Raw genomic sequence first — 27,931 nt, forward strand, 5'->3', positions numbered from 1 at the left:
CCTACTATTGATTTGATTCCCTGTTTGTTTAACAATAAAAAAGGAAGCCTTTTTTTTGTTGTTGAACAAATCTCAGTTGGACTGATTAAACACACTGGGCACCATTACAAAAGGAAAGAACTGATTCAGTGATCATCATTCAATGATCAGTCTTTCTGTTGTATTAACCTATTCACTTATATGTCTGAAGGTAAGTTTGACACCACCGAAAGTGTTTATGTGGGGCCATACATGCCTGGGATATTCATAGTATTTCAACCAAAATAAAATAATAATAATTATCCTTTTTTAAAGAGTTCAAAGACAATGGAACTTGTGGAAATAACAAAAGAAAATGTATTTTTAATTTGTCAATTGTTTTTGTCTACACACATTACACACACGGTGTCACAATAAACTCCTTTGTATCACAAAGGAAATTTAATGTATCAAATGGAGCTTCTGTGGTCAACTAAGTTTCATTTTCAACTTCACTTCTAGGTTTGACAGTGAGTTGTCTCAGGCACACGAGGAAGTTCAAAGAGAGAAGACCCAAAAAGAGAAGCTGAGCAGAGAGAAAGATGCATTAATAGCGGACCTGTTCAGCTTGAAACAGCAACTGGATGTATGTGCCAACGTTATATTAAAATAACTTGAGTAACTTTCCTCATCCAAATCTTATTGATCGTAACTTTTTCAGAATAGTTAAATATTAAAGAATAATTTTCTATACTTCAGATTTGAGGTATAAAATAACTTTAAACTTTACCATTTTACAAAGAGAAGATTTCATCTCAGGCAGACAAAGCTCCACATTTATTATTATGGTTGAATCTCAGCATTCTCTTAATCGAGTGCACTATCTTAAAATGTTAATGTCAACGTGGGCCTTAACAAGTTGACTTTTGGGAGGATAATTCTCAAGAAGAGTTCAATTTCCTATTCCCTTTCTTGCCTTTATCTAGCAGACAGACCAATTGAACTTTCATTAAATAGCTGTTTTATAAAGTAACTGACTGGAGGATCAAGTTAAATACTATATTTTAGGTTTCATAGTGAGTTAATATTAGTTCTTTGTACTTTGTCACTGTGTTTGATGATGTCACAGAAGCACATTAGGTAGAACCAAAGGAAGTTACAGCACAGAAGGTGACCGTTCGGCCCATTGTCTGTGCTCTTTGAAAGAACAACCCATTGAGTTCCACTTACCTGCCTTTTCTCTAAACTCCTGTAAGACGTGTAACTTTTTCTCAGCTTCGTTTGCTCCCATGTAATCTGTAAACTGACGTTGATTGGCTGTAGTGGTCTTTCATAATTTGATCGTTGTACATCATTAGGACAAAGACTGTGAGATCATTTCTGCAAATCAAAAGTTAGAACGCCTGGAAGCAGAACTGCAGGATTTGTCCTCGCAAGAATCTAAGGATGAGGCCTCACTTGCTAAGGTGAAGAAGCAGGTGCGCGAACTAGAGGCCAAGACAAAGGATCAGGAAGAGGAGCTTGATGAGCAGGCTGGCACAATCCAGATGCTGGAACAGGTAAGAATATTTGTGTGCTAGGATTCAAATTCAATTCAGAAAGAATGGAAAAACATCTTTTTATTGCACAGTTAATAATAATGCTAATTACTATCTTAGGTCAAATACATTTACACTCTGAATGAGCTGTTTCAGGAAACCGTGGAAGTTTAGCCCATAATATTTCACATCCACGTGACCTCTGTCATGCTTTTATAAGGTGGCAGCCAAAGCTAATATGCAGCATGAGGAAATAGTAACGTAGCCAGCTATGTTGTTTTACATAGCTATGTTGTGGAATCCTATAGCTCAGTGGTTAGAGCACTCGCTTTGCAAGCGAGAGACCTGAGTTCAATTCCAGGCAGAGGGCGAAACCTTGGGCAAGTTTCCTTACTCCACACAGAGCCTAATAATAATCCCTCCAAAACCAAAAAACAATAATAAAATTGGCATTTTCAATCTACGACTGTTTGTGGGACATTGCTGTGCGCAATTGGCTGCCGCGTTCACCCACAAATATACAGTCAATTCACTTTACAGTGTGTTCTGTGAAGCGCTTTGGGACGTGCTTCCAACGTGAAAAGCGCTATATCAAATGCAAGGATTATTATTATTATTATTACACGTCTTGGTGTCTTGTTTCAAAGAGACATTTGGCTGACTCCTGGGAACATTTTGCATTCGTTAGCTATTTTATGTATAAGGGGGCTACATCATTCCAAGCATATATTTGTAACACTCTTGTTTTAAAGAGATCAAACTTATATTAGTAATAAATATTATGGGTAGCATATGCAGTCGTTCCACTAGTAACCTGTCCAGTATCGTATTTATAAGTAACTCATCTTTTAAAAAAAAGAGAAGTTGCTAGCTATGGGAACTTTACAACAATGCTAAGTTGTCATTTTCCAGTTTATTCAGATAATAAATAAAAGGTTTATAACTTTTTTTCATCTTCTCTCCCACCCAAGTATTTTCAGTGATATAGTCATGCACATGGATGTTTTAGCATTTATGTTTAAGATGCAGACAATATAACACTCACAATTAAACTGTTCTGTCCAAATTCAGGCCAAGCTTCGATTGGAAATGGAAATGGAGAGATACAGACATACTCAATCAAAAGAGCTAGAAAACAAAGATGAGGAGGTGGAGAAATTCGACAGTCTTGTCAGAAGAAGGTAAGTTATGTAATTTTAGCGATTTGGAAATAATTCTGTTAAATTAAGAGAAATTGGAGAAACAAATTTTAGTCTGCCAGTTGCATGCTTATGTGTCAGACAGAATCCATTCACTTTCTGTATCCCTTTGGAAATAGTTTTGTACAGTTATAAAACAAAATATAAAAGAATGTGGAACAGTTTAGCTTTTTTGATGAAGGTACATAATCTTTCAAAGTGCTTATGAAATTGGTGATCCCACTCACTGTTTTTTGTGTAAGATCATTTTTGGTTAGATTTGTAAATGAATTACAGACCATAACATTTTATTTCTGTTTACTGCAAAGTATTTTGTGGCAGCTATGTAAATAAAGACAAGTTGCTGCTATAGTGCTGTTCTAGAAAAACTTGCTGGAATTTCATTAAGAAATTGTTTGTAATCTAAAGCCTACTCGGAGCACTATTCCAGTTTGTGGCCACTCAGATCAACTTCTGTCCTTTTATTGATTAACCCTTCATTGTGAATACTATTTTTCTTGCTTTTTTTAAAATAAACATATTCCATTAAACTAATACTTGAAACAAAGAGCTGGGGAAGAGGTGTTAGAGGTGATTAGGGTGAAAAATGTCTTATGTCACATTTCTGCCCCAATTACAAAAAGTTACACTTAGGAAATTATAATAATATGAGAATGTTTTTGCCTTTAATACCTGATCATCAACAATTGGCCTAGATACATTTTGTTATTGTATGCTTTAATGTGTCCACTGTGTATTTTTAGTATCTGCTGTTTAGAAAACAATTGTGTTTAATTTAAATATAATTGAATAAGTACAGTAAGTAGAAACAATGAAAATGCAACATGGATAATGACATGACCGCAGTATTCGAGTGATGTGTGAAGTGGATTTCTGGAGTTATTGTACATTGCTGGCTCCCTAGAGTTAGACATTATGGCTCTACCCAAATAGTCTTTGACTTCAGTAAAAATGGCTGGTGCTTCCCCTGGATATGTGTTTGAAATTTTCATTTTAACAGTTCACTTGGCACCAACTGCAGATGACCTTATTCATTCTAGATCCAGTGTGAAGTTGAATTGGTGTGATACTACATCTCTCTGTTTGTCTAAATTGCGTACGTCCACTCTTACACTGCAGAGCTTGAGTTATTTCATTGTGAAAATTGCAACAAATTAGTGTGAACTATTATATAACTAACCTATTCGTTCCAGACTGTTTTGCAATTGTTATCTGGGATGCAGTACCTCACCCTTTTGGCCAGCTAATTTAATCAGTGTGAAGGGACTTGTTTTGCTAGTTAAAATGCTTTTCAAAATTATGCCTGCCAGCTAATTTCTAGGTATAACAGCACTGCAATGTATACAGAACAGCAGGGAGGAAGCATTGGTTTCTGATCCCTTTTCTGAATTTAGCTTTTTTTNAAACTGACTACTCAATTGGTATATTGTTCTTCCAAACCTGACATGTATAAGCCTTGCAAGGCTGTAGAAATAAATAGAAAGCCCTGCTTACATCAATGTTGTCAGATTGTAGAGTCATCCATTTGCCTCATTAGATACAAAGGTGGCTTGGGCATCTCATTTAAGATTCTCTCAGATCATTACTCCTGACAGTTCAAGTTGCAACAAACAAAGTTTATTTGACTGGCTATGATAACCTCTGACACAACATTGTTGTTTACTATTAGTGTCCTCGCTTGTCATCCTGCATGCAGCACTAGATACTTAATTATCTTGCTTCTCGAGAGGAGTCTCGTCCATAAACAAGCAGAATTGCTGTTCTTTGCCTTCACGGGCAGTTCTTCAGAATGCTTCACTCCCTATTTCTGCAAAATAATTCAATAAAATAATAGGTGTTCATTTCCTTGAAGGTGTGCATTGAAAATGTCAAGCCAAATCTCTTGTATTTGTGTGTTATTTTTTCTAGCTAAAACATTTTGAACTACAGTTAGAGGAAGAGTATGAAGAAAAACAGAAAATTCTGAGGGAAAAGAGAGATATGGAGAGCAAATTATCATCAATGAGTGAGCAGGTAATATTTCCAACATTCCCCCTCTTTTGTGAGGAAATAGCAAACTCTGGAAATTGAGGAAGTCTTTTTTTCCCAGTAGCAATGAACAATGACATTTGGTTGACTTTTTGAAATATAAATAATGCATGCAGTTTGTCAATTTCCCTCTATATAGAAAGAAAGATGGATTAAATTATTTTGAAAAATATTTCAGATTTGTGATTTTCAGTATTTTAATGTAAAACCCACCCTGACTTTACAGTACAAATAACCCAAGAGTGTAAATAATAAAATGTGACAGAGTGAACAAAGCCAAATGGATAGATTTCCTCTTTTGCTGTGAAGTAATTGTAATATTTGTATTGACAGGTTTTTTAAGATGAAGACATGTATGTTTAAACCTAGTACAATCACTTAATCACTTCCTAGCCTTTCACCATTTAATTCTTTTTAATAGATCAGCGAACGAGATTTTGAAACTGAAAAGAGATTGCGGAAGGACCTCAGACGTACAAAAGCACTTTTGGCTGATGCACAGTTAATGCTGGATCACCTCAAGAACAATGTACCAAGCAAACGGGAAATAGCGCAATTGAAAAACCAGGTATCATTTTCTGGTGGTTCTCATTATCACGAGGATTTAGTTGCTTTGTTTTTTCACCAGCACTGCAGTTTCAATTTGTAAAACAGTGATGGAAACATTTTGCCTATTTTGGACACACTGGCTAAAACATTTAGACTGACTTCAAAGCCAGTGCAAATAAGCATTTATTTGCACCTTTGTTTCTGAGATTATACATTTCTAACTTGTCAGTTCCTTTCATTATTTTACATACCTCAATCAAATCACCCCGTAACATCCTCTGTTCTAAGGAATATAACCCCAGAGTTACCTGTCTTAATTCTATCTAGTTATTGCTCTTGAGGCAAAATTGCTGCTAGACAAACACCCAATCTCTCTGTAGTGGGAAGAAGAGTTGTGATGACATGGCATCAGTTACATGAGAGGCATGCTTATTCTTGACAGCTTGTGAAGGATTGTTTTTGTTCAAAGACTAAAGACTGTAATGTTAAAAACTCTAACTTGCTTTGTATTTCGTCAAGCAGGACAATTCAGTAGTAGCGTAGAGTGAGGAGGTGAACACAAGAATAATATCTATCTCTGAGAATACTTTTATTAGAGTAATACGTGTGCTGATGGATTTTGGGATTACTTGCAAATTCGTATCATGGATCACAACCCTTTGTTTTTTTCAAGTAACCAGTGATATCAGTGTTCTGCAGAATGTGTTGCAGTTAACTAAATAGAATGTGATGGTAAACCACTTGTAATTACTAACCTTGTCAATCCTTAGCTTGAAGAGTCAGAGTTCACCTGTGCAGCAGCTGTCAAAGCACGGAAAGCAATGGAGGTTGAAATTGAAGATTTGCACCTTCAGATTGAGGATATCTGTAAGGCCAAAGTTGCGGTGAGTTTCTCTTCCCAGCAGGAAATGTCCAATCTATCCTATCATTTATTCCACTCCCTCACCCTCAGATAAAGTTCCGAATGAATGCTCCCTGATGAGGCAATTAAGCAAAAATCCTGAATATTCATCTAGCTCCACTATTCAACTCTGATGTGCTACATTGCCCAGGCAAACATGCCTTTGGCCATCCAAAAGCTGGTGCTGTAATGCTGCTTGGTAAAGGAGTTAAGCTATGAGATATCAATTGGTTTTCCTCGGAAGCTGTTCAATATATCAAGTGATGTGTGTGTTTGCGTGCCTCAGAAGGGCAATGTGAATGTGCGATGGGATTAGTCATGAGTCTGGAAATAAAATATAATAATAATCCTTGCATTTGATACAGCACCTCATCACATCGTTGAGACGTCTCAAAACGCTTTACAGGATATACTGTAAAGTGAATTGACTGTATATTTTGTAGACAAAAGCCTATTCGGATAACATCCACCTTTGTTATGTTAAGTAATTATCCACCCAAAGGTCTTCAGTAGAGCATTACAAATGTAACAAAACTTGTTAAGGATCTTGGAAACACAATGTTACGCAATAAAATGGACTATGCCATCCCAGCAAGGTATTAGAAAGCATTATGATTTTTTTATGCAATCAGGAATTTAAAAAGTTGAACTAATATTTTTTTCCTTGCTGATTTCATTTTTTGCTTTTACAAGATACCTTTGCACATCAAGGTCAGTGCTGTTTTCTTGTTCATTTATTTTGTAGCTCAGGTGATTTAGTGAAAAAAGATGTAATATTCGCTGAATAGGAGCAAAATATGTAGAACCTTAGAATGTGAGAAACCCCCCTCCCCCCAAAAAAAGTATTTCAGACCTCACCCGTTTGTTTTGTTCAAAAAAATGTAGATGTCTAATAAATTTTCATCTAGTGAAATGTGCTCTTAAGCAAAATAGTGAAAATTATCATAACCTTTCAGTTTAATGGTGGTGATGGAAGAAAGGTAACTTGGCCTTGCCTAAGATTGTTGCTTCATTGCTAAAAGTACTTTGATGTCTGGACTTGAATGTCTCACCAACTTTGTGGTTACCCATAGAATCTGGAGTGTTATTGCACAAAAACAGCCACTCAGCAAATGAAGTCAACTGTTGCCAATCATGTTTTTAAGAGTGCAAATGACTCTTGAATAGAACGTTTTAGTCTACAACAAAGTACATTTTTATTTGGTATTTAAAATAATTTCAGCCAAAGGAGCTTCAGAGTAGTGTGTCAGATGAGTTGAGTGCATTTAGTAATCCACTGTTCACTATGATTTTAGTCAAGAAATGCACAATTTTACCTGCATTCATTAATTGCTTCAGCAGACTTGTAATTCAGGCTTTGAATTAACTTTTGTAATGTACCGATTTTAGAAGTAATTTAATCAATTAGAGCCCGTAAAATGTCTTGGAATCCATTTTGTTGATCGTTAGTGCTTGAATATCATTAAGTCAGCTTTTTGGAAGCTTCTTAATTTTTGAACATTGTGATTCACTAGTCAATAAGAATATGTATTGTGAACTCTTAGAAGCTGAGTAATAATAATAATAATCCTTGCATTTGATATAGCGCTTTTCACGTCGGGAGGACGTCCCAAAGCGCTTCACAGAACACACTGTAAAGTGAATTGACTGTATATTTGTGGACGAACGCGGCAGCCAATTGCGCACAGCAATGTCCCACAAGCAGTCGTAGATTGAAAATGACCAATTTATTATTGTTTTGTTTTTGGAGGGATTATTATTAGGCGTGTGGAGTAAAACTTGCCCAAGGTTTCGCCCTGCCGGGAATTGAACTCATCAGGTTTATCTTCATTTCTGCAATGTCATTAATATTCAGCATTAGGTACCAGCACCGAGCAGTGTTCAATGAGCTGCTAATTAACACTTTGATCACATAACCACAATTAAGTACTGTATTAGTTGAAAGTACATTGAAAATAAGGAAAGGTAATGAGATTAAAATTAATTTAGGGATGGTCCAGTCCAACACAGTGAGTTTTTGCATTTTGGGGGGACATAATGGGTCGCATTACTGATGTAAGAATATTAAGGCAAGGTTATAAAGGTATCTTATCATATGCCAGGCATTACCAGTGTGCTGTGATTCATTCATCATATGTGGCATTAGTTTAAATGCGTTTTGAGATTTTCTTGATGCAAGTACTTTAGTTCTGTTTAAGGTATCATTCAATATAACCTTTTATTCTAGATTACCTGGTGAGAGTTCTTCACTGCTAATAAAGGCAGCCTTTCAATCATGCATCTATTGCAAAGGTGGTGTAATATTGCAATGCATGAGTTGGAGACATTAATAATATCTACAATTTCCTTTTTACAGTTGGAAGAGCAGGTGAGTCGGCTCCAACGTGAGAAAAATGAGCTTCAGAGCCGTAACGAGGAGGATCAGGAGGATATGAATGAACTCATGAAGAAACATAAGTCTGTAGTTGCCCAGGTAGGCAGAGCATGCAATGTATAATCTCCCCTCCGATGATGCAGCACGTTTGGGAATTTGTAATACGAAGAGACGAAAGCATGAATGCATAGCTGTCCCATCAGCTACTTATTCCATACATGGTGGAATTTAAAATAATTTAATAAAACAAGAATGTACAAATTAAATGTAATCCTGATTTCAGCTAACAGAATAAGGTAGAAAGGAGACGGTACACACACTAAGTTGTTTCACACACACACATCCTTTATGTAGTTTAATGCTTTATAAGTTGCTACTATTGCAGTATCTGTTTCAATAGCAAAATATTGTGTGTGTTTTTCTGAGAAGTATTGAATAAAAATATCAATCTCCTCAGTCATCCAGGGACCTGGCCCAGATCAATGAGCTGCAGTCTCAACTTGAGGAATCCAGTAAAGAGAAACAGGAATTGCAGGAAAAGGTACATTATTCAGTCTCTGTTCGGAATGTGACCTTCTGCAATTTGTTAAACATTAAAATATTTCAATGTTGTATCGCTTCTGGAATGAATTATTTTCGTGAAATCCCATGGTACTGACAGGATTGATGTACATAGTAGAATACTCTACAATCAAAATTGCTATTTTCTTAATAGCTAATGCAAATGGAAATTGCCAAACTAAATTTGTATTATTGATTTCTTAATGTTCTAAGGCTGTTTTCTTTAGTGGAATCTCGATTTATTTAAAGTTGATGCAAACATTTTTCTTTTGTCCATCGGGAATTGCAAGAGCATTTTTCATATTAAAAAAAAGCAAGTCCAAACGTCATTTGATGCAAAACCTCATTCCCCATGCATAACTGAACTATCATAAGAAAATATCCAATATAATCTCTTCACTTGTCACTCCCAACTAAAGACTTTAAAGCAGCAATACATTCAATCTTCCAAGTTTATTTTGCAGTTCCAAAAAATCCAGATTTTTTTGTAATGTGCTGTGTTTTAACTTTGCTAAATCACCTTACTAAACTACCTGGCACAATACTATTATATCAAAATATTTTGGAAAAAGAAGCCATCTTAGAAGTTGCAACAAAGTCCCTACCTCTTATCGGAGTTAATGGAGGTAATTGTAAGCGATTTCAATTCTGTCTGAGAAGAGCATTTTATGTGCTGGTATTTGTTCCTCCAATGCATTATTGAATTTAATGCAGGCGGTGATTGTTGACATGTTGATTGATATATTCTTTCCCTGAAATTTCTTATAGTTACAAGGATTACAGAGTCAGCTGGAGTTTACAGAGCAGTCCATGGTGGATAAATCCTTGGTGAGCAGGCAAGAAGCCAAAATTCGTGAGCTGGAAACCAAACTGGAATATGAGAGGACTCAGATCAAACGACTTGAGGTATACAATTTGCATCTTTTGTCTTGAAATCTCATGCGACATTTGTCTGATCTTGTATGTGAACCTTGGAGGACTTTTCAGGATTTAGTGTCAAGTGTAATGTACATTTTGTAGCCAAACGTTTTAAAATTGGTGTTATTCGCATAAATAAATAATTTATAATAAATAATAAAAGATCGAGAATTACATTGACCGTTGCTTTATTAGGCTAATCCAATGAAAAGAACTGAATTAAAATGAACGTTGTAATTTTGCCTCTGCCTTTACTATATTTCATTTGGGAAGCAGAACAGTTTGAGGCCACAGATTCACAATTTAATAATAATAATCTTTGAATTTGATATAGCGCTTTTCACGTTGGGAGGATGTCCCAAAGCGCTTCACAGAACACACTGTAAAGTGAATTGACTGTATATTTGTGGGCGAACGCAGCAGCCAATTGCGCACAGCAATGTCCCACAAACAGTCGTAGATTGAAAATGACAAATTTATTATTGTTTTTAGTTTTGGAGGGATTATTATTAGGCTCTGTGTGGAGTAAGGAAACTTGCCCAAGGTTTCGCCCGGACCTGCCTGGGATTGAACTCAGGTCTCTCACTTGCAAAGCGAGTGATCTAACCACTGAGCTACAGGACTCCAAATTTGTATCAATGCTTGTTGTTAGTGTAAAGCAATGAATAATAAAGGCTGGTACGCATGTGAAAAAAGATTCACAAGTTAAAGTTAATTCATTCAGTATCGTTATCATGGAATCAGATGGTGAGAATCATTTTTGGTGAGGACAGCACACAGTTCAAAGATAGCTAGAATATGACTTATTAAGATGAAATGGAGAAATGGATGGTTTGCGGTGAGAACAGAATATTGTTAGTGAAGAGAGAGGCCTTGAAAGGAATTACTCACATCAACAGTTTCACTTTATTAGGAATTATCCTTTTTGCTGTTATAAAAGCTTTCCATAAGTTGAGAGCAGGTTGCCATCTGAGCCACAAATGCATGGCAGGGTAACTTTCTGAAAGCTATATCAAAATCCATTTGCTAGCCATTAGATTCACTCAATCTGAACTTCTTTACTTTAAGTCTGGGCATTGAAACAGAACAAGAAGTTGCTTGTGTGATGATAATCGTTTTGCTATCAGGAACTCTGTAAAAGATGCAAATCCCGATTCATATAGCCAATGTAACCTTGTGAGGTCAACTCAGGTGGAATGACCCATGCAATATGTAATTCAAACTGGCACAGAATTGTTCAGTCATCAAATTTGCCGAGCATTTCAGTTCTCAAAAAAGAGATCCTTTAGTTCAGTATTGAGGATGTTTACATGTCTCAACTGAATGTACTTATATTTGTATAATAATAATAATCCTTGCATTTGATATAGCGCTATATCACTTTTTCGAGACGTCTCAAAGCGCTACACTGAATTGATGTATATTTTGTGGGCGAAATGCGACAGCCAATTGCACACAGCAGTGTGTCACAAAACAGGCGTGGATTGAAGTGACCAATTTTTTTTAAGGAATTATTGCCCCCAGAAAAACAATCTGCCAATTGACTAACAACTGGGTTCCTACTTATTGCTGGTAAACAGGAATTTGTGGATTAAGGAAATTTGCCCAATATTTCTCCCTGCCGGGAATCGAACCCACATCTCTCGCCTATGAGTCGAGTGCTCTAACTACTGAGCTACAGGACTTCACAGAGTTCTGCATAAGAGCTTCATTCTCCTTCCAACTTACTGCAAGAACCTGCAATTTATTGAGTTGATGACCTTTTTTTCAATGATTTAGGCTTTTCTAAGTCATATTCTGTAATTACTTCATGAGATGAATTTTTAATGTAACAACATTGCATTAGTTATATTTTAGCCCCAGTTGGGTAAATTGTTTCAGAATAAAATTATCTTATTTACTTCTTTATGGTTCTGGTTTAATCTGAAAATATGATTAGTTACAGTCATCCATCGTTACCAGAGATGCGAGTATTTTCAATTAATACAGTGGAGAGAATAAATAATTCTCATGCAAAGAAGTACTCTATAGGAAGTATTCATGTAAGACCAAATATGCAAATAGGAAAGGGCAATTTATTTTACTAAAATCAGGTTAATGCAAGATTATAACAACAACAAAATTACATTTGTATAGCAACTTTCAGCGCCTTGGGACGTCCTCCTGACGTGAAAGGCGCTTTATAAATGGAATCTTGTTGTTGTTGTTGTTTCACATCGGGAGGATGTCCCAAGGCACGGAGAGACAGAGTTACGGACCCGAACTGAGGGTCAGGATGGGGTAGTGGAGAGGGCAGGGATGGAAGCAGGGAGATTGAAAGCATGGTCAAAGAGGAGGGTCTTGAGGTGGGTCTTGAAGGTGGTGAGGGAGGGGGCGAGACGGAGGGACTGCGGGACAGAGTTCCAGAGGGTGGGTGCAGAGTGGCGGAAGGGCCCGCCTGCCGATAATTGGGCGAGCAAAGCAGGGGATGTGAAGCTGGCCGGTAGGGGTTAGGAGGTTGGAGAGATAAGGGGGAGCACAGACCATGGAGGTCTTTGAAGGTGAGAACCAGGATCTTGAACTGTATCCTTTGTGTGATGGGAAGCCAGTGGAGCTGGGCAAGGATGGGGGTGATAGAGTCGTGGAGCCTAGTGCGGGAGAGGACAAAAAGGTTATGACAATAAGATTATTTAGTGGTTAAAGTCAAGTTGCAACAAATACTAGTAAGCAAAAATGTATTTCATACAATATATTCTGCTTTTTTAGATTACACTGCCTGACAATAAGGCGCTCAAAATGATGGTTAACTTTCTTTCTCAGAGATGTTGGCGATGCTGAAAAAATTCACTTCCAAATAATAAACCGTCATTAACCAGTGGAGAGAATTTGACATTTATGATCCTTCAACCACTGCTCATCAAAGTGAAGTCTAATTTAATTTACACATATGGAACTCATTCTGCTCCTGTCTCTCTGTGGAAAAAAATCCAAATTCTAGAATGTGTCTACAAAGTTGAACCATTTAGATCTGATGTCACATTTGTGTAGTTTTCGTCAACTTAATACATATGAGCTTTGATTTACATGCAATATGATAGTAGATTGCTAAGTTTTAAATTGTTCACAGATTCCATTTTACCCCACTAGCAAGAAGTTCATCTTGGTTTTTTTCTCGTTTCCTACAGAGTTTAGTCGGTCGTCTCAAGGAAAACTTGGAAAAGCTGTCAGAAGAAAGGGATCAGAGGGGGGCTGGAGAGAATCGGGAGAAGGAGCAAAATAAGAGGTTGCAACGGCAGCTCCGAGATGTGAAGGAAGAAATGGGGGAGCTCAGCAAGAAAGAAATAGAGGCGACACGGAAGAAACATGAACTAGTAAGTGAACATTTATCATGTGGACATAGCTATTTTTCTTTGGTTCTCCTATATCCTTACAACATCTCTTTAAAAGGGGGACAAAGAAGGCAAATGTTGCTCGAACCAAGTGGTCACTACTACTGATTTGCTAATCCAGGGTGATGCTCATTGTGATACAAAATTGAGTGACAATTGCTCGTGCTGGGAAATGTGATCTTTCTATTTTGTACCAATGACCTACACTCTGATAACGCAAAGCTCCCCTCGGAAGTTGGTATCAAGCCACACTGACAGGTTGTGTTTGGGGAGCTCATTCAATGTGGTCTATGCAGTATCTAACAAGTAATATTAGCCACAAGTGTATAAATAAATGGCACAAATATCAAAAAAGTATCAGTTTTACAGTTTCACAAATTATGCTGCTGTTAATGTTGTGAGGAAATTCTAGAAGCATAGAAAGTAGAAAATTGGTCATTGCAAGAAAATAAATGATACAAATAAATCCATTAAAGTAACACAAATGTATTCAATTGTTTCTGTATAGTCATGATTTTAAAAAAATCCTACTATAGTTGTTCTATATATGAATGAACCCAAGTACATAAATCATTTTTAATTAGAGGTGAGAGCATTATTCATGTTCCTCTGATATAACTATATGCGCATGATTCAGTGCATTGCATTTTTTTTTGTAGTTATCCAGGGAATTATTCAATATTTCTTAACTTATCCTTGATTCGATCAATATCAGTAAGTGAAAGTACCAAGCCATTCTGTTTTGAAGGTATTTGGGTAATTGAGTGATTGTATTCTGTTCTGCAGGAAATGGATATTGAGAGTCTTGAAGCAGCAAATCAAAGCTTACAGGCTGACCTTAAACTGGCCTTTAAAAGAATTGGAGACCTGCAAGCAGCAATTGAAGATGAGATGGAAAGTGATGAAAATGAAGATCTGATTAACAGGTAACAGTGCGACTGTTCTAGTTACCAATTGAAATTTTATTTGACAAGATCTATCATCTTCCAACTAGCAAAGTACTTTGAGTTGCAGCCAAAGAACGAAAAGGTATCATACAATTAGCAGCCAAGGCCAAATTTAAAGTAATGAAAAGAACATTGAAATTAAGCTTGTACAAATGTGGTCTATAACAATAAAAATTATCACGCACAAACATTTTCTTTTAGGAATCACAAGTAAAAATGCAGGAATCATCAAATTACTTTAAATTTGATTCCTAAACTAAAATTTTGTTTTGGCTATGATTTTACGTACGAAGGTAAGAGAGTCATTCACCCCAAGTTCAACTGTCTCGTGCATTAACTCTCCTTAATTGTATTTTAAATAACCTCAATGATTTTACCTTTTGGACATTGTTCAAAATATCTCTTAAGTAATTATTTATCCAGATATTTGTTCTAAATTTACTTCGCATTATGTTGTCTGAATCTCATTGAACTGAGCTTCCCTTCCATAACCACTCTCTCTGCAGACTTAAATATTCTGTAATCTTTCATAGCTCGTCTCTTTATACTTGAGATGATTCTTGTCCTCTATTATTTCTTTTGCAAATATGTATTTTTATTGTGTGGGATAGCGTCATATCAGCAAAGTATTCTAAGTACGGTCCGATCAATGCATTGTAAAGTCTAAACATAAGCTCTGTATAACTAAAGCTTATGATTGACAGTGACTATAGAATGACTCTGAGCAATATATTCAGATCATGGCTGTCTTCATTATAAATCATCAATCACATACACAAGCCTTGAGGCAGTATTCTAACAGGTTCCGGATACTCTCAGCAGGATAATACACTGTGTTCCTGTGTCAAAGTTGGGTAATATTCTTCCATGCAGTGAATATCCTGTTTGTTTCTTCTGAAATTTATAATATTTTGTAGGAATTTGTGGTATTTGCTTAAGGAAAATACATTTTTAGAAGTAAATTCATTTTTTCAATTATAAAGCCTATGTGCCCCTGCAAAAAAATTATACGTGGCACGTGGCAATACTGTTTAGACTTATGTTTATCTTGTCTTTACCTTTGTGACGTATTTGTGTTTGAGGTTGACCCTTTTTTTCCTTGATTTCATTTTTTTTTCCTGGATTCTATTTCGTCCTTCTTTTTGTCCTTATAATTTATTTTATTTGCAGTTTACAAGATATGGTGACAAAGTATCAGAGACGAAAGAATAAAACGTGAGAATTTATCGAAATGAATTTCACGTACCATGCCTAACCTGAGCACGTTATTCAGCTTTGTGTTTAGTTTCTGGCTGCATGGCATCACTATCAAAGCAGATGGATGCATGCTTATATAAACCAAAATAACTCTTAACTCTTAAAGATTGTTGTAGCGAATGGGCAGCTTGTATGAAATGAGCAATGGAATAAGTACACAATTGTAATTTCAAGGGCTCTGCTTTGGAAACCAGTCCACGTCAGAGGAAGATATGACAAATAGTGATGTGCAGTTACAGCTGTATCGTAACCGTGCACAATGAAACCCTTTCTGAGCTTCATTGAGATTTTGTCTTGTGTTAACTAATGGGCTACCATGTTGAACATAAATTAAATGTGACACCAGATGTAATTTAGTTTTTCCTGCAGTATCAGGTGCAAGCGCTGTGCTTACTGTTTAAGATCCAGCAAAATGACAGGAATATCAGTGGTAGGGTGCAGATCAAGGTACACGTCAAACAATTTTTGTTGATTTTTTTTGCATGTGTATGTGCAATACAGCACAGTATAGTACAAGATTAAAAGGGGAATGTTAGGAAAAAATTATAAAATTGAGAGTGCTTGGAATATTGAATTCTCTTATAAACCATTCTTGAGGCAGAGTCGATAAATTATTTTGAGAAGAGGGAAATGCTTGAAAAAGAGGAATATTATTATATATGGGAAGTGAGCAGGAGAAAAGGAATAGGTGGGGGAACGAAGGATAGACTGGATGGGCTAAGTAGTCTGCTTCTGTTGTAACATGTATATAACTGTGCATTATATTTAATAACCAATATAAAAATAAGTGCATTGTAACATTGCAATTGTGCTGCTAATTATATTTGTTCTAATATTTTAATGTCTTCAAAGTGTGAAATATATAGAACAAAGCTTCGTACAATTTGTACAAATGCCATTTTATACAAACTGTATGTTCCACTTTTTTGATATTGGTTAAAAATGACTATAGTACGTTATAACACATCCACCATTTTCATATGTCTGGTTAAAATCATTTAGTTTTTTCTATGGAAGACTGGAATAATTTTTATCCATTTCAGCCGCTGAACCAAGGTTTGAATTGAAGTGCCTCCAGGATGGCATTTCCTTTTCTTTGATCTAGTGTTTTTTTTTTGTTTAGTCATTACATTTCTTATTTGAGTGGCATTCTGTGTAATTGGTTTTGGTGGGTTTATTTTTGCTGACTTTGTAGATGGAAGGAAAAATCCATGAACTTTAAAATGTTAACACTGTTACCATTTAGACTGCTGTCCAAAGAGAAGGAAAATGGAGGAAAATGAAACGCATTCAGGGAGCTAGGTCAAAATGAGCATAGGTGCTGAGTAGAGTGAGTTAGAGTTCTGTACTTTTTGTATGCTTGAGTGACCTGATTTGCAGACTCACTGCAAGGTAGTTCGATTTGCAAGCGACATTAAATTACGGGTAACTTTGAAATCAGGAAAGCTGAAGGCTTGACAACCGACTGGTTTATCAGTAGATTAGTAATGAACAATTTGAAAGTGTATGATTATAAATAGTATGGGACGTTGAAAGGTCACAAGTTGCATACCACGTGGACAATATGAAGCTTTGCATCACAACACTCAGCACTGTAGGGTGGATGAATGCTGGTGTAATCGCTCAACTCCAGTGCTGTGTGAAGCATTAAATGAAGCTGTGGTGTTTCTCTTGAGCAAGATGATGAGCATACAAACCTTTCTGGCAGCTGGGTAAATAACAGCATTGAGATAGGAGAAGGTCATTCGCCAGCTGATTGAGGTGAAAGTCCAGGCAAGACCGTAATGGAGAACAAAGGTGGAAACAGAGTTCAATGAATTAACTGCTCTGCAAGACTGAATCAAGTCTCTTAAAGGAGGCTGCTGGTGTTGTAATAATAAATTCATGTAAACTTGCTCAGCTGTAAGAAGGTGTGCAAATGATAATGTTTTTGACTGAAGTAATGGCATGTCGGTCAACCCATGCAAAGCTAAATAATTAATAGCCATGTTTAAAAAGATTTTTTTTTAATTCTAGAGGCAAATGAATGTCCCAACTGAACACATCTAAACAAATCACTAGGCATGGTCTGCATGCACTGAAGATCCAGATTTCATGTAATGAAGCATTCAGAGGACTTTATAATTTAATAGTACTATTTATTGTTAGCAGGTTGTTGATTTAAATATCTTTCATTAGGGCATACCTTGAATATCCTTTCTAGTTCTCACGAGGAGCATTTGATTGTGCACATTGTTTGGCTGATAGATTTTTCAGACTCATTCACAAAGATCCATCATGTACTAATTATGCTAGTCATACACAAGCTCTCACAGAAAACAATTTGAAGAAAACATGTTTATGTTGTTATCCCATTTTGCAATACCCAGTCTATAAACTTTTACTGTTTCTCAGAACGCCTCAGGAAATATCTAAAGTGGCTTCTGCTGAATGCCTTGTAACAAAAAAAAGTGTTCATTCTTTGGTTACTTTTAAATTCGCAGCAGGGTAGATGAAAGATCCCACATTGTAGCTATTCAAAGTAACTGCTGTATCTTCCTGGTTTTATATCCCATTTTTAGTACTTCGATATGTAAAATATGAACTTCAATCTCTTGTGTATGCAAAATCATAATGGCAAAACAAAGGAGACTAAGCAAGGGCTTATGATTGTGTAACTCGTTTATTACTATGTATGCATTTACCTAAAAATATAAAGTAATTACATTTACCAACGGATATCCTGTGAAGTGCTTTGAAACGACTTGGTGATGTAATAAGGCGCTGCATCAAATGCAAGGATTATTAATGGATTAATATTCTGTGTCAGTGGACTGGACCTAACTATTTAAAGGATAGATCATGAAACTGGTACGAAAAGTATCCCCTTCATGTTTTTACTTAAATATCTTCAGCGTTTTGTGCCAGAATCAGTTACAGCAATAAAGCTCCATTTGCAGTGCACAACAATCTGCTACTCCATGAGCAAGATAATTCTCCTTTTTGTCACAGCAGCCATTCTGGAGCTTCTCTGATTGAGATTTCCAATTTAGGACCAAATGAATAGAAGTTTTGTGTCCGTTACAGAAGCAAACTCCAATTCCATTGGGATTCTTTTCTCACACATTGAAATCTGCCTTTGTGGCCATCTAATGGCCATTAGAGTTGTTGATTTAAAGAATAGACTGACACTTAGTGCAGTAAATATTAACTCTAGAGAAACATTGTAAAGGAAATTGATTGCTTTTCTGATACGGCAGACCGAAATTGTACGACCCAAGACAGTGACTATTTGACTAAGGGTACCATATTAAAGCCAGGTTGTGTTATCAGTCGATATTTACTTTCCAGCAGCGGTCAAATAACTGCTCAGGAAATCTGGCTGATTTTTCCCCTCCCCCACCTTTCTCCTTTTGTCCAGGAGCACTGAGGTTGCTTGTAGTGTCCTTCCTCAGCACAGCCTGAGATTGAATCAAAGATATTCCTTGTCGGTGTGACTGAATCGGTATGCAAGATAGTGCATTCATTCAACAAGCCGTCAGAATAGGCCAGCTTTTTCCTATTCAACATTATTTTCACAATTATGTTTGGTAAATCATGCTCAGCTGTGAAGAGCAAATGCACTTGAATATATAAATTCATCCAGTCATCACTAAATGTTGTGTATGTTTCAAAGAACATGCTGGTTAACCTTCTTTTGTGCTATGCTCTTTGAACACATCATATGAAAATGAGTTTCCCAGTGGAACTACTGCAAGCTCGTACAGTTTTAAGATCTGCACTGACTTAATTTGGTTTTGTTGGAATTTGTGATCTGTGATTTGTCTCTCTTGTAATTAAAGTTGATGGTTCAGTAACTGAAGTTTCAATTTGCAGGGTATGGCAGCAATTTATTTTACAGTAATTGAGCGTCTTAAAAATAGCTTTTGGGAGTCAGGTGAGATAGTTGACTCATAGAATAAGGTTAGATTTTTCAACCCAAATTCAGATCCTAACCTTGACTTTTTTTGAACTTAGCTCCCTGCTCAATTAGTATCAGTTCTTGGTTACACACTTTATAGAAGATGTTGTGGTAGCAAATTGAGTGCTGTGGTGGGAGAGGAGAGAAAAGCATCTTGCCTAAGATGGTCCACAAAAGTACACTTCTGATAATTGATGATAAAGTGATGCTTTGACTCTTCGTGACTTTTAATACACTTCTTTGTAATTCCTTCTGTGCAGATACTTGAGAAACAGGAAAAAACAAAAGGGGAAAGTAATAAAATCCGAAATAAAATTGACAGTGCAAATTCTTTTAGAAGTATTGTATCAAATGCAATAGTTTTTTTTAAAAAAGTATATATTTTTACTTGTCAGTATAGATTTCATTCCTAAAATACGTATCATAACAAACACCATTTCTAAATGATTTACAAGACCTCTATCAACACTTTACAACAGAATTTGGCAATGACGCATTCAACTGCTATATTTTTCCATCTTCCTACATTCAGTCCAGAATGTGGAATACCTTTTTAACCTTATTTTCACAACACTGCTACAAACACTTGAAATACAACGGTATTTCACATTGATTTAATTATTCGTGAATAAATAATCTATATAATGGACATGTATACTATTAGATTCAGTGAAGGTGACTAATTGGTTTATTAGTTTTACTAACAGCATCTTTTGTTTACTCATGACTAAAAAAAAATGCCTTTAAAATATATTTTTAAAAGAACTCACGGCTGACCGAGCTGGAAAGTGATGTGTATGATATTTAATCTGATCATCTTACACCTGCATGAGCATTCTGTTCTGCCTTTCTTGAAGCCTGAATATATTATCATTCCTTGAAGAGACCAATTACTGGATGCTAAAATGTGTCCTTTTAATGCTTGTCTTGGAACAGTGAAGGTGATTCAGACACAGACTCTGAAGTGGAAAATCGTGTGGATGATGTCAAATCCTGGCTGTCAAAGAACAAGGGCTCGTCCAAAACATTTTCAGATGATGGAAGCTTAAAAAGCTCAAGGTTAGTTTTTTTTTTTAAATTTTAAAATCTGAAGAATGTTTCCACAATTTGAACAGATAAAATCTAGGTTGACTTCCAAATAATTGTTAGAGTAATACCAGTCAGTAAAATATCTAATAAATGTTATCCTTTCCTGAAAGCATTTTGCTTCATTTTATCTTTTATTGGGGTATGCTTGAGTGGGTGTCCTCTGATACCTTACCCAAATTATCTCAGGTTTTGTGACCTCAGACAGCAAGTATCAACAGACATCTTTGACCATTATGGTCACACCCAATCTACCCAGCATCCATATGACATCATCCAGCAGGGTCTGCTCAATACCAATTTAGCATCAACCCTGCCTGGTTCATGTTCTTCTTTAAAGCGGGGGTGGGTGAGGCTAAATCAAAATGTCATCCATTAGTCTCCATTACCCCACAATCCTAATGGGATTAGGAATCGAAATTGGGACTGTCTTGGTTTGTATAGATCACATACTTGTGGATACACTCAAGCCATTGGAGGAGAATGAAATGTTTAAAATATTAAAATTACCAATATAATAATTTTCTACTGTTTTTTCCCTGACTATGCATTGATTGAATAAGTAAATGAATTAAAGTTTGCTTATATCATTTCATAAAAGGCAATAAAATTAGCATCCATATTGAGAAAATCTTTCCTACATCTTTATCTCCTGTCATGCCCATCATAAACATCTACTGTATTGTATCCTGTTTACTTTTTGTTTGTCCTTTTTTCTCTTTTATTTACCATTGTAAATTCAATTTGTGATTCTCCTACTTTGAATTTTCTTCTTTACTTCTTGTGTGTATGTCGATCAGATTTTCTGTTAAGTTGGACCTAAAAGAGGGGAAGGAGGGGAAAGAATTGAAGGAAGGAAAAGAACTGGAGGAGAGTAGACCCGTCTCTGTAATGAGCTCTCTCAGCTATCGCAAGCGAGGAAATATGAAGGATTCTATAGGTGGAAAAGTCAGTGATAACTCCCTTCTTTCGACTCTCAGTAAAGAACGGTCTTCATCCCCAGATAGGTCATTCCGAAAACTCAAAAAGACCTCGAGTGCAGACCATTTGGAGGACTCCCTCCAGTTGGTTCTTGGAAAAAATCTCAGGGAGATGATGACTTAGATGATGGGGGATCTGTCATTTCCCAGGCATATTCAGAGGCCACAAGTAGAGCCAGGAAGGGTTTAGATCGCAGATGGGCCCTGACCAGTCCCGACTTTGATAAAGCTTCTACCTTGTCACTCCCTGTAGCTCGTGCTTCTTCCAGGCGAGCCTTGGAAGTTGACGATGACGTGAAATCCTCACATTTTAATTTAACTAGTCCGTCGACTAGCTTGAGGCGAAGCCTTTCACGCCTCGATGACCAACAAAGTGATTTGTGCAGTCCCCTTAGCCCCTCTCTCAATCGTAGATCAGAATTGGGATTGCAAAGCCCAACACTAAGTAGGAACATGGATTCAAGATTGTCCTTTTCACGGAGCAGATACAGTGAATTGGATGATGATGATTTGGACGTTGGTAGTGTAGCATTAAGTGAAAGTAGGTCATCGTTTAGTCAGCATTCAGTAGGTCGAAGTTTTAGTGTGCCTCCCAGACCTAGGTCATCTGTCTCGGATGATATGAAGCTAGATAGTTCCGATATTAAGCCCGTGGGTCACAGGAACTATTTGGATCCAAATTTAGAAGCAGCTATCAATGAAGTTCTGAACTACAAACCCATTAAGTTTAAACGGACAAGTCTAGAACCAGACTCTGAAGGAGATGAGGAAAAAGTAATTAAGCCACAATCCAGTCTTCAGCGATCTTCCTCGGCACTAGACTTCAGCAAGTCACGAAGCAAGAAAAATAAAAGCAAGAAGAACAAGAGTTCCGATACTGAGTCGTCAGAATCCGAGAAAGGGCATAGAAAGAAAAGCTCCAAGAAAGCCTCCAAGAAATCGAAGAAAAAATCCAAAAAGAAGGAAACTGATTCTGAATCCTCCTCCTCGGAATCGTCTTCCAGTTCCTCCTCTTCAGGCTCCACCGTTTCCTATCGCAGCATAAACAGTCTCAAAAAGAGTCTGAAAAAGAGAGACTCTGATTTGGAAGAGGAAGGTGGTGGTGTAGAGAACGATGGAAAGAAATCCAAGAAAGAGGAGAAGAAAAGAAAGAAGCAAGTTGATAGTCTGATGATGAAGTACTTATACAGACCTGAAAGTGATGAGTAAAGTAGGTTTTATCTGGATCTTTGTGTGGAGTGGAGCATGAAGATGCATGTGTTTTTTTAAAAAAAGACTAATACCACTTCCTCTGACTGAGATTTACTAGTGTTCCAAAGTGTTATTTTTGATTTACGAGTTGACTATTGAATAGCAATGCTGCAGCTCTCATTTCAGAATAGTCCCTGCGGTTATTCATTCTGTTTTCCATATTGTGGTCGAGGATGGTAATGACAAATTGTAAATGGAATTTGTTTCAGGGTGTATACAATTTCAAAACGTTTTTCCCTGCTCAATAGGTTTTATTAAACAAACAAACCAACCAACAAAGCTTTACTCTGCACCCGACCTGTGATGTATATACAGAATTTCCAGAATTGTCATCCTTCACCCAAGGAAAAAGAAAGTTGCTGAAAAATAATCATGGAATGATGAACCTGTTTCTCTGACTTCCTCTGATGTTGGATATATTGCACCTTTATATTTTCCTATTTCACCTCCGTATATTGTTACCTCTGATTGTGTAGTCATCTCAGTGTTTGTTTCTGTTGAAAGAAGGCAAAAGGAATAAACACTGGTACTCCAGAACACTCCCAGGTTTTGACCCTGTTGAATGGTCCCTTTTCCCCCTATTTCCTGCCCGTTCACCCAAAAACGCACACTTAGACATGTACAGCGAAATGCGAGAGAAAGTGCCACCACAACTACTTGAGCCTGTATTGTTAATTGTACAATTTGTTAACCACCCCATTTACCAGGCTCGTTAAATATTTCTTTCGTCTTTATGAACCAAAGTGAATAGCGTCGAGATTTCCTGTGGATTATTTTGCTTCCACTAGGTTTGTTTCAGTTCTAGGTCAGCCTAATGAATGTAAAACAATACTTCATCTCCAGAAGAAAAAAACAGAAGCGGACCGTCTTTGAATATTTAATGTGTGATGCATGTTTGTTGATGATCAATAACTAGTTCTCAGAGGATGTAACGTTATGTAGCTGGAGCCGAACATCATGTTCTGTACGCCGTGATTTTATAGGAAGTGAGGGAAACTAACCTGCTAACTGACATTCTTCCTACAACGATTGCTGACCAGCAAAATTGCTTCAGCTTTGTCAGAATAATAATAATTGTAATAATAATTCTTGCATTTGATATAGTGCCTTATCACATCTTAGAGACATCTCAAAGCGCTTCACAGAAAATACTGTGAAGTGTATATTTTATGGGCGAAACGCCTTACACTTATAAATATATTAAATATAAGTATATATTCATACTTCTGATAAAAGTACAAGTGATCCTGTTTGCCTAATTTTTAACATTTCGTATATTGGTAGCTTAAAATGCCTGTTTAAAATCCTTGACAATGAATGTGAACAGCGTTCATGTTTATTAATGTGGTTTTGCTATCCATTCTGCAGCCCTCGTACATATCGGCAGCACATCTCTGTTCTCAACTCTGATGATGAACTGGACACTTTGGAAAGCACCCACAAGACCAGGGTCTCTACCAATCGACGGCAACCAGACTGTGACGGTGATGCCAAAATCTTGGAATCAAATGGATAATGGCATTTGTGACTGTTTTAGATTAACGAAAGCTCAGCCAGAGACTGAATATTTTGGAGTAACACTGCAGTGTTAGGCAAAACCATATGGAAATGCAAGCTGGCTGAATAAATACAAGCATTTCTCCGTATTTTTTCACCTTGGTGATAGATTTGCATGGTATTGAAGTCTGTATTTACTTTAAATTTAAATTATCTCCTGCGTAAATATACTATTTGAGTATTCCTAGCCTGTTAATAGTGTGGACAATGCTGCTGATGCCGAAAGAGTTGAAACCCAGAAATATAAGGGTTTGATTTTGTTTTTCTATGGGCATGGCAGAATGTTCTTACCAGTGCCTGCTGTCAAAATCCAATTTAAACTCATCATCTCTGGTTGGGGGTCAAGGATGCCACTGTGCATTTTCATATAATTATTTTTACCTGAGCCAAAGATTAGCTTTTTATTTAGCTGCTATCGACTGGAAGTATAAGCGACTACAATGATAGCAAAATAACAGAACTCTTTGGCTTAAACCTTTGGCTTGTTTTCCTTTATTTTGAGGTGTGTGTGCATTTGGTAATGCTTTTTTTTTCCGCCCAGAAATGAAGTTGGCGTGGGTGTTGATAGTTTGCTGACGCCTATACTCTTACACATTCTGTTTATCTTGTATTTTGAAAAGTGCGAGATGCATTTTGTGAACATTGTACCTTTGCTGTTCTTTACGATATGAACTGAAACAATAAAACAAATCGCTAATCAGTTGTATATTTAATCAACAATAGTCGATTTATATTCCAAAAGGTGGGGGGGGGGGAAATAAAATCGAGGGAAGGGGAGACGAAAATGGGTTTAGAGGTAATTGCTGTGTGTCAGTATATAAGTGATCGATTTACAATTTTCTTCACGGTTGTACATCACCTTCTCTACATATAACCAATGCAGCAAATAAACAAACAATCAAATGGTTCTAATTTGAATTAGATCACACTATAAATCATATCTTTAGCAATTTATAAAAAAAATCTTTGTAGGTCTGCAAGTAGCAAGGGCAAAGAAATTGCTTGAGGCCTATGCAGACACTGTAAAACCAATGGCTCTCTTCACTCCTATCCATTAGAATTCCTTTTACTCTCTGAAGAACAACAGTCCACTCGCACAGAATTGTTGACTTTGATTAAGGATATGCTGTATATAAAACCAGCTCTATTAGTGTTTGTTTATTGACCCACTTATAGTGATCAGTGAAATGAAGGCTTGCGCTTCAATAAATTCAGTAACCACAACTATTTTGACATGACCCAGGCTTCATTTTTCATAAAGTTACATGGAGTGTTGAAAAGGACCATCTGGAAGACTAAGACACTGCTAACAATGTAATCCATAGAAAGTGAACTGCAAAATTTTATTTTGATAGTTTTCCAAATAAGTTTCCTTGAATGCATAGTGACGCATCATGTCATAATATTGAATATGAAGTTTGAATGAAGATCTATTCTTCAGTATGCAACTGTGCACTTTTCAAGAATGTAGACTATGAAATTGTCCTTGGTCAGTATAGATAACAGAAGTGAACAATTTGGGGATGTTGCAGTTTTTCCAATATATTTGTACTGTGGTGTTATTGAGATGGTACTGTTTTCATTAAGTCATAATATAACTGATGTATAAAATCCTACTCTGCCGCTAATTTGCAAATTGAATTCATGATATCAAAATTTGTTGCTCCAGCTTCAAAGCATTTTCTCCGAGTTTTAAGTGAAACCAATTGATGACATTTCAAAACCAGGTGAGCAAATGTGTAAGGTGAGGATGGTCTGAAGTGCTTTCGAAGACAGAAAACTTGCAAAGGCGGTATTGTCCTCCATTATGTTGTATTTTTTGGTGACTATTTATGTGATAAAATAAACTCTTGGGTTGTCTTAGAAATTTCATGACTATTTTCTTCGTATTCACTACTTTTCTTCAAATTCAGTGCCACTGATTGTCATTGATAATGGAATTGGCCTTCAATATAATTTTTGCTTCTGGTATAAATATATTTCCAGCTTTATTTACTCTGTTCTTGTCTAATATTCTGATTATGGGACTTATGGGAAATACAAGTTACATTGACTCCTTGTCCATCATCCTTTTGCTAAACCCATTATGCAAAAACCCATACCTATGATTTAGATATACTTTAATAACCACATTTGTGCACGCTTGTTGCATAATTTGCCTTCATGGATTAGTTTAGGATGGTCTATATTGAACAAAAAGGTGACTTATCAAATATGTTCATATGAGTTTTTTCTGGACAATTGGAATTATTCACTGATAGCTGGAGAATAATGTGCTAAAAATGAGAGTGATCCATTGACGGTAAATACAATAACTTGAATTTCTCCATTTTTGTATTCTTTTTGCTACCCGTTTTTGTTAAGAGATAAGTCTAAGCTTGGTGTGTACATTTTATGTCTAGCTCTAGGCTAATTTTTGTTTTGACAAAGACTCTCTTATTGTTCCTGACAATAATTAAGGCAATAAATCCGTACTGTCAAGTTAAGGTGTTAAAATATAATGCTAGATAGTTCTACACCACTCTCCCAATGGTAATTATTTGCTTAAGATCTAGAATCCATGAGAACAAAACAAAAAGCATCGTGGATGTGATGGAAAATTTGTAGTATTTTAATGCATACAAATTTAGAAACCAGCGAGCCATTCAGGCCACAGGAATGTTGCACTATTACTTATCCCATCATCCCATTTCCAGGTTAAATTGTGCTTTTTCAAAGCAGAACAGAAAAGGACACTGGTAAGCAAATGAAAGAATTGAGCTGACCAAAAATAATTCCTCAAAATTAACTTGAGTTAAGCAATTCGTTCCTATTGAAATAGACAGGCAGTTTAGTCTGAAATTGTAAGTCTGGAAGAGAAGAGCCATATCTGGTGTGTGCTTGTGTGTGGTATGTGTGCTGTGCTGACATGAAGCAGAATAGTTGGAGAAATACTATGTGAATGCTATTGTACAGCAAAGGCAAATGGCCACTTAAGATCTCCACGCATTTCCATCTGTCCTTTTGCCATAATACACACAGATGCCCTTTGTAATCTGCATGTCAGAATATATTTATGCTCTTTATGTTTGAAACATAAAATGAGCACAAGCTCCAATTTCCCTTGTGGCATATCTTGATGCTTCTGCAGAAATGCTGTCAAAGATGATTCTTTGTACTGTCATTCTTGTGATTGCATAATTTACATCTGCCATAGTCTATTAGTGCAGAAAGTCCCAAATATCTTTGTTCCTGTGGCTTACTGTGAGACTGGGAAATGTAAGATTTAGTTGGAATGGATTTATTTAAGGAGCTGAAAAGGTATTTTTTGTGTATATTCTTTACAATACACAAAGTTAAAAATGCGACTGCACAGGAAACAATTGTGTCAAATCAGCAGTGTGATTAAATCGGATCATTTTAAAATATTTGAGATAACTGGGGATGAAAAATGGATGTCTCTAAATAATAAAAATGAAAATACATTCTATTCTTTCCACTTTCATTTCGAATTTTATACTGAACCCATTTTCTTATTAA

At 36.4% G+C, this 27,931-nt stretch overlaps 1 protein-coding gene across 1 annotated transcript in view; it reads left to right on the top strand.

Moving 5' to 3' along the window:
• LOC103183349 (unconventional myosin-XVIIIa) overlaps positions 1-26,279 on the top strand; it is an 82,656-nt gene extending 56,377 nt beyond the window's left edge. The window contains 14 exon segments of the mRNA XM_042338821.1: positions 481-604; positions 1,317-1,517; positions 2,568-2,652; positions 2,655-2,677; positions 4,604-4,708; positions 5,145-5,291; positions 6,043-6,156; positions 8,530-8,646; positions 9,005-9,088; positions 9,877-10,014; positions 13,191-13,376; positions 14,181-14,320; positions 20,475-20,597; positions 24,224-26,279. Of these exon segments, the coding sequence (XP_042194755.1) occupies positions 481-604; positions 1,317-1,517; positions 2,568-2,652; positions 2,655-2,677; positions 4,604-4,708; positions 5,145-5,291; positions 6,043-6,156; positions 8,530-8,646; positions 9,005-9,088; positions 9,877-10,014; positions 13,191-13,376; positions 14,181-14,320; positions 20,475-20,597; positions 24,224-24,371 (1,735 nt within the window). The 3' untranslated portion in view covers positions 24,372-26,279.
• Positions 26,280-27,931: the final 1,652 nt, after the last annotated feature.

This window comes from Callorhinchus milii, unplaced genomic scaffold (assembly GCF_018977255.1).
Source record: "Callorhinchus milii isolate IMCB2004 unplaced genomic scaffold, IMCB_Cmil_1.0 Scaffold10, whole genome shotgun sequence".
NCBI lineage: Eukaryota > Metazoa > Chordata > Chondrichthyes > Chimaeriformes > Callorhinchidae > Callorhinchus > Callorhinchus milii.